This window comes from Bos indicus, chromosome 9 (genome assembly GCF_029378745.1).
Source record: "Bos indicus isolate NIAB-ARS_2022 breed Sahiwal x Tharparkar chromosome 9, NIAB-ARS_B.indTharparkar_mat_pri_1.0, whole genome shotgun sequence".
In the NCBI taxonomy this organism is placed as follows: Eukaryota; Metazoa; Chordata; class Mammalia; order Artiodactyla; family Bovidae; genus Bos; species Bos indicus.
Window position 1 is genome coordinate 56,865,341 of NC_091768.1, and position 8,294 is coordinate 56,873,634.

At 38.4% G+C, this 8,294-nt stretch overlaps 1 protein-coding gene across 1 annotated transcript; it reads left to right on the forward strand.

Annotated features, from left to right (window-relative positions):
- The first annotated feature begins 5,493 nt into the window (after positions 1-5,493).
- LOC109563642 (tripartite motif-containing protein 5-like) lies at positions 5,494-6,464 on the forward strand. The gene has a single exon (XM_019966981.2). It carries the CDS (start codon positions 5,679-5,681, stop codon positions 6,447-6,449), a length of 771 nt encoding a protein of 256 aa, XP_019822540.2. The 5' UTR covers positions 5,494-5,678; the 3' UTR covers positions 6,450-6,464.
- Positions 6,465-8,294: the final 1,830 nt, after the last annotated feature.

The following is an 8,294-nucleotide window of genomic DNA, read 5'->3' on the forward strand; positions in this document are numbered from 1 at the left end:
ACTCAACTTCCCATTTCTCTCAATATTTTCATGTACATTCTTTCCAATGTATATTTTATAATCTCATTAAAAATAGTCACACAGTGGGATGAATATATTCATTTATAGTCTACTTTTTTCTGTTATCAAGCATTATGAATAAAACATATCCTATGCCATTGATCAGTTATTTATCTGTTTAGACTTTTCATTTTAAAATAATTCCAGATTTATAAAAAACATTTTGAAATTAATACAAAAATGTTGTATCCATATTCTCCAAATGTTAACACCATTACACAATAAAATAATCAAAACTAGGAAATTAACCTTGAGACAACACTTGTCAAAATCTAGAGACATCATTGAAATTTCTTCAGTCGTCCCACTAATATCCTTTTTCTTGTCCAGAACCCAATCAGGACCACATATTGCATTTATATGTCATGTTTCTTTAGACCACTTTATCTGGGACAATTCCTTGTTTTTATCTGCTGTGATCTTGAATCTTTTGAACAATATCAGTAAGTTATCTCACAGAAATCTCATGATTTAAGGTTGTCTGATGGAGATCAGCCCTGGGATTTCTTTGGTAGGAATGATGCTAAAGCTGAAACTCCAGTACTTTGGCCACCTCATGCGAAGAGTTGACTCATTGGAAAAGACTCTGATGCTGGGAGGGATTGGGGGCAGGAGAAGAAGGGGACGACGGAGGATGAAATGGCTGGATGGCATCACTGACTCGATGGGCGTGAGTCTGAGTGAACTCCGGGAGTTGGTGATGGACAGGGAGGCCTGGCGTGCTGTGATTCATGGGGTCGCAAAGACTCGGACACGACTGAGCGACTGAACTGAACTGATGGTCAGATTATATATTTGGGGAAGTATATCACAGAAGTGATGTTTTGTCTTTGGTGTATCTTATCAGGAAGCTCAAGTTATTGATATAGTTCATTGCTGGCAAATTAACCTTTTTCACTCAAGTAAGATCTGCTGCTGCTGCTGCTGCTGCTAAGTCGCTTCAGTCGTGTCCGACTCTGCGACCCCATAGACGGGAGCCCACCACTCTCCCCCGTCCCTGGAATTCTCTAGGCAAGAATACTGGAGTGGGCCGCCGTTTCCTTCTCCAATGCGTGAAAGGGAAAAGTGAAAGTGAAGTCACTCAGTCGTGTCCGACTCTTAGCGACCCCATGGACTGCAGCCTACCAGGCTCCGCCTTCCATGGGATTTTCCAGGCAAGAGTACTGGAGTGGGGTGCCATTGCCTTCTCCAAAGATCTGCTAGGCCTTTCCATTAAAAAGTAATCATTTCCCCTTTTGTTCTTATAATTATCTGATGGAAACATACTTGAGATTATGTCAATACCCCATTTCCATCATACTTTCACCCACTAACTTTAGCACCCATTGATAATTCTTGCCCCAAATAGTTATACCTACAGTCTTCAACAAATTTCAATTTTCTTTTTCCATAATTTCTTCTACAATTAATTTGAATTGTCATTTTTCTCTCATTTATTTATTCATATATATATATATGGATATATGTATACATGCATATATAGGTACATTCATTATGAACTCATGGATTTTTTTTTTTATGTTTTATAATCCATTACTATTGTCACTTATTTTCTTGCTCTAATTGTACCAGGTATTTGGCCACTGGTGCATGTTCCAATAATCTTTTGAGCACTTCCTTACATTATACCACCATAAGATGTTCCTTTACTTTAATGTACTTTCCATTTTCTGGAATCTGCCGTTTTTCCTCAGAGTTCTGGTTCCATTGGTTGTAAACTACCATTCAGAAACCAAAAAGCATGTCAATTGCTACTTCGTTTTGTTTCCAGACCCTTTCAGTAGACAGAGCTAGAAAATACATATATATTATACACACACATATTTATCTCCATATGTGTGTATATCCTATTTGTTCACCTAAGTATATTAAACCCGAATTTATACTGATATTTCTAATTCTACTTCAACAACTTCTAGTCTCCTTTCCTTAATTCTAACTCCTTTTCTCCACAATAAGAAACCTGACACTTACTACCCACACTGTTTTCTTATTTGCTCAGTTAAAAATACAGTCTCTCAATTATCAACTCATTTTCCTAGTAGAAATGCTAGTTATGTAAAGTTGTTTTTGTCTGTTTTTAGATTAATCAAAATATTGTTTTGCAAGTTCCTTATATTCTTTTTTTTCTCTCCATCCCTTCAATAAATTTATGTTATTCATTTGTAACACTATTAAGTTAATTTATACTCTTTGTATTATATTTTAGGTTCCCTCCCCAAATCTTGTTTTCTTTAATTAAAAATAATTTGGAGTATTTTAACTCAGAAAGACTCATATTTGGCTTTGAGTTCTGTTGTTGCCATGATGAAATTTTTAACTTTGAACCATAGGCCCCCTTTTGTGCACTGGACACTCAAATTATGTAGTGGGGCCTGTGTCCTAATGAAGATATCAATATACTCTTACTAATAGTTTCCATGTCCACCTGTTACAACACCTCAAAATAATTCAAATATCTTTCACTATCCCTTACTTGTCATCCACTTCTCCTTTTTCAAGGAAAGTTTACTGTTGAGTTATTAATTCCATTACCTCCTAGTTCTCAGGAAATATTTTTTGTATACTTCATTAATTATTTCATCTTTAACTTCTTCAGACATAGTCATATGTCTGAAACATAGTGAGCTAAAAAACTATCCTTACTTGATAACTCACCAAGTTCAAACTGTGTTTATTTAAATCAGATACCCCAAGAATGCTTTCATTTTCTTTCTACTCACACTACTCCTTAAAAGTTTACCTAGGAATAAATCTAGCTTAGAAAGCAAAATATATACACTCAGAAAACTATAAAACACTGATATAAGGAACCAAAGTGAACACAAACATGTGGAAAAATACCATGTTCTTGGATTGGAAGAATCAACATAATGAAAATGAGTATACTTCCTAAAGCAATCTACAAATTCAATGCAATTCCTATCAAATTACCAATGGCATTCTTCACAGAATTGAAACAAGAAAAACTTCCATTTTGTATAGAAATACAAAAGAAACTGAATAGCCAAAATAATCTTGAGAAAGAAAAACGGAGCTGGAGTTTTTCTTTCTCAAGATTATTTTGGCTATTCAGTTTCTTTTGTATTTCTATACAAAATGGAAGTTTTTCTTGTTTCAATTCTGTGAAGAAGGACTTCAGACTATACTACAAAGCCACAGTAATCAAAATAGTATGGTCCTGGAACAGAGAAAGAAATATAGACGAATGGTACAGGATAGAAAGCCCAGAAATAAACCTATGCACATATGGTCACATAAACTATGACAAAGGAGGTAAGAATATAAAATGAAGCAAAGACAGCTTCTTCAACAAGTGGTGCTGGGAAAACTGGACAGCTACATGTAAAAGAATGAAATTAGAACACTACCTAACACGATACACAAAAATAAACTTGAAATTGATGAAAGACCTAAATAGGAGACTGGACAATATAAGACTATTAGAGGAAAACATAGGAAAAGCACTCTTTGACATAAATCACAGCAAGATCTTTTTGACCCACTTCCTAAAATAATGAAAATAAAAGCAAAATAAACAATTGGGACCTAATTAAACTTAGGAGCTTTTGCACAGCAAAGTAAGTAAGTAAGTGAAGTCACTCAGTCGTGTCCGACTCTTTGCGACCCCATGGACTCTAGCCTACCAGGCTCCTCTTTCCATGGGGTTTTCCAGGCAATAGTACTGGAGTGGATTGCCATTTCCTTCTCCAGTTTGCACAGCAAAGGAAACCACAAACAAGATGAAAAGACAATCCTCAAATGGGAGAAAATATTTTCAAATGAAGCAACAAATGTTAATCTCAAAAATATCCAAATAGCTTATGGACTTTAATACCAAAAAACAAACAATCCAATCAAAAAAATGGGTGTAAGGCCTGAACAGATATCTCTCCAAAGAAAACATGCAGATGGCCAAGAAGCACATGAGAAGATGCTCAACATCACTATTAGAGAAATCAAAATCAAAACTGCAAAGGTATCACCTCACACTGACCAGAATGGCCATCCACACAAAAAAAATCTACAAACAATACAGGAGAGGATTGGTGAAAAGGGAACCCTTTTATTCTGCTGTTGGGAAGGTAAATTGATATAGCCCATGGATCATGGAAAAAGGAAGAGAGTTCCAGAAAAACATCTATTTCTGCTTTATTGACTATGCCAAAGCCTTTGACTGTGTGGATCACAATAAACTGTGGAAAACTCTTCAAGAGAACCTGCCTCTTGAGAAACCTGTATGCTGGTCAGGAAGCAACAGTTAGAACTGGACATGGAACAACAGACTGGTTCCAAATATGAAAAGGAGTACGTCAAGGCTGTATATTGTCACCCTGCTTATTTAACTTCTATGCGGAGTACATCATGAGAAATGCTGGGCTGGAAGAAGCACAAGCTGGAATCAAGATTGCTGGGAGAAATATCAATAACCTCAGATATGCAGATGACACCACCCTTATGGCAGAAAGTGAAGAGGAACTAAAAAGCCTCTTGATGAAGGTGAAAGAGGAGAGTGAAAAAGTTGGCTTAAAACTCAACATTCAGAAGACGAAGATCATGGCATCTGGTCCCATCACTTCATGGGAAATAGATAGGGAAACACTGGAAACAGTGTCAGACTTTATTTTTGGGGGCTCCAAAATCACTGCAAATGGTGACTGCAGCCATGAAATTAAAAGACGCTCGTTCCTTGGAAGAAAAGTTATGACCAACCTAGATAGCATATTGAAAAGCAGATAGGGAAACACTGGAAACAGTGTCAGACTTTATTTTTTGGGGCTCCAAAATCACTGCAAATGGTGACTGCAGCCATGAAATTAAAAGACGCTTACTCCTTGGAAGGAAAGTTATGACCAACCGAGATAGCATATTGAAAAGCATATGAAAACATTACTTTGCCAACAAAGGTCCTTCTAGTCAAGGCTATGGTTTTTTCAGTAGTCATGTATGGATGTGAGAGTTGGACTGTGAAAAAAGCTGAGCGCCAAAGAATTGATGCTTTTGAACTGTGGTGTTGGAGAAGACTCTTGAAAGAGTCCCTTGGACTGCAAGGAGATCCAACCAGTCCATCCTAAAGGAGATCAGTCTTGGGATTTCTTTGGAAGGAATGATGCTAAAGCTGAAGCTCCAGTACTTATCATGGCCAGTACTTTGGCCACCTTATGTGAAGAGTTGACTCATTGGAGAAGACTCTGATGCTGGGAGGGATTGGGGGCAGGAGGAGAAGGGGACGACAGATGATGAGATGGCTGGATGGCATCACCTACTCGATGGACATGGTTTTGAGTGAACTCTGGGAGTTGGTGATGGACAGGGAGGCCTGGCATGTTGCAATTCATGGGGTTGCAAAGAATCAGACATGTCTGAGTGACTGAACTGAACTGATACAAAGAACAGTATGGAGGTTCCTTAAGCCTGGGAACCTGCGGCCTAACAGGCATGTGGCCGATATAGTGCAGAGACTCTGAGAGGTTAAGGTGAGCCCAGAGGTGGAGCAAGAGAGAAATCTCTGTGCTCACCATGGAGAGAAACTCCACCTCTTCTGTGAGCAGGATGGGAAGGTCATTTGTTGTCTTTGCGAGTGATCTCAGGAGCACCGAGGTCACAACACATTCCTCATGGAGGAGATTGTGCCAGAGTACCAGAAAAAGCTCCAATCATGTCTGCAGAGGCTGAAGGGGAAAAAACAGGAAGCTGAGGAGTTGGAAATTAAAGTCAGAGAAGAGATGTCTACTTGGAAGATTCAAATACAAAATGAGATACAAAATGTCCAGGGAAAGTTTACACAACTAAGACAAATCCTGGACAATGAGGAGATTAAGGAACTGAGAAAACTGAAGGATGAGTTGGGAGTTATTCTCAAAGAGCTGGCAGGATCTAAGAATGATCTGGTCCAAGAGAAGCTATTGGTGAGCAATCTCATCTCAGATGTGGAGCGCCATTTGCAGGGATCAACAGTGGAGCTGCTGCAGGATGTGAATGTTATCATGAAAAGGAGTGAAACCTTGGCTCTGAAGAAGCCAAAATCTTTCCCCAAGGAACAGAGGAGAGTGTTTCGAGCTCCTGATCTGAGAGAGATACTGCATGTGTTTAATGAGCTGACAGATGTGCAACGCTACTGGGTTCAGATGACCCTGAATTCTCCCAAGTGTGCAAATGTTGTCATTTCTCCGGATCAGACACAAGTTAGATATGCATCCAGTGACCAAGGCTATAATGCATACTTGAATTATAATTATGAAACTTTTGGTGTCCTGGGCTCCCCAGTTATCACATCAGGGAGACATTACTGGGAGGTAGACGTGTCAAAGAAAAGTGCCTGGATCCTGGGGGTATGTGGTGAAAAATGTGAAAATACCATGATAGTACCATCAGTATTTGGAAATTGAGGAAATGGAAATTATCCAATTGGTTTTTCAGGATATAAACCTAAAAATAGAAATTGTGGAAATTGTCACAATGTTTATTCAAGATATCAACCTAAAAATGGCTATTGGGTCATAGGGTTAAAACATGATTCTGTATATAATGCCTTTGAGTCTTCCTTCTCAGGTCCTGTGATTTTAAGCCTCTCCCTGAGTGTTTCTCCCCATCGTGTTGGGGTTTTCCTAGACTATGAGGCTCACACTGTCTTATTTCTCAATGTCACCAACCATGGGTTTCCCATTTATACATTCTCTTCATGTTCCTTTCCTCAGAACATAGTTCCATATTTCAATCCTATGAACTGTGGTGCCCCCATGACTCTGTTCTCACCAAGCCGTTGAGTCTTCTTACATTCACACTCACTCCTCTATAGTGCCTCTTACTGTAGGTGCATCTGACACACCTGTGCTTATCTGCAACATTCTTACCCTTTTTCCTTGCTGCCTCTCTATTTTTTTTCCATTTGAACATCCTTCATTCATTAGGAGGGTGAACAATTTCCCTTGTGTCATATTTTCCCCAATATCATGTATGTGTTGGAAAATCTTAATTTTCCATACTCCATGGTAAAATGATGGATGCCCCATAAAGAAAGAGCAGTATTGATGTAACACCTTTGCCAAATTTTACAATCTCATTTACTCTGCCACTGACTGAGAAAATGATAGAAAGCTTTTCAAAAACATTTGTATATTAGACCTAGTATAGGAGTCCTTCACTAAAGAGTGAGTGCTGAGCTGTGTCTCAGTTTATCCATGATGCCAATATTCATTAAGAAATTGAGGAAAAAATATCATGAATGATATGTATTAAGAATTAAAGTTTTGTGTTCAGAGTGTCTAAGTTCAAGCCCTGTCTCTACATATTAGAAGTGTAAACTTGAATAGCATATTTAAGTGATATGTTTATTTTCTTAAAATAATCTTGTTATAAAATTGTACCATACACAAGATCATTGTGAAAAAATAAACACAACTAAGTATAAAGCATAAAAAAAAAAAAACACTAAACAGAGAACTATCATATGACCCAGCAATCCCACTACTGTGCATATACCCTGATAAAACCATAATTCAAAAAAACACATGGACTCCAATGTTCGCTGCAGCACTATTTACAATAGTTAGGACAGCAGCCAGATGTCCATCAACAGATGAATGGATAAAGAAGATATGGGGTGTGTGTGTGTGTGTGTGATGGAGTATTGCTTGCTTGCTTGCTTGCTAAGTCGCTTTAGTCGTGTCTGACTCTGTGAGACCCCATAGTTGGCAGCCCACCAGGCTCCCCCATCCCTGGGATTCTCCAGGCAAGAATACTGGAGTGGGTTGCCATTTCTTTCTCCAATGCGTGCAACTTTAAAGTCAAAGTGAAGTCGCTCAGTCATGTCCGACTCTTAGCAACCCCGTGGACTGCAGCCTACCAGGCTCTTCTGTCCATGGGATTTTCCAGGCAAGAGTACTGGAGTGGGGTGCCATTGCCTTCTCCAGTGATGGACTATTACTCAGCCATAAAAAGGGAATGAAATTGAGTTACTTTAAGTGATATGGATGAACCTTGACCCTATCAGATTGAAGTAAGTCAGAAAAACAAATTGTATATTACCACATATATATGGAATCTATTAATAGAAAAATGTTACTGTTGAACCTATTTGCAGGGCAGGAATAGAGTTATACTAAGATGTAGAGAATGGACTTGTGGACAAATTGGGGGGAGGAGAGGGAGGATGAATTGAGAGAGTAACACTGACACATATACATTACCATGAGTAAAATAGATAGCTAGTGGGAAGCAGCTCTATAACACAA

What these genes read in the sequence shown, in the direction of transcription:
- LOC109563642 (XM_019966981.2), top strand. Translation starts at nt 5,679, where the DNA reads ATGGAGGAGATTGTGCCAGAGTACCAGAAAAAGCTCCAATCATGTCTG.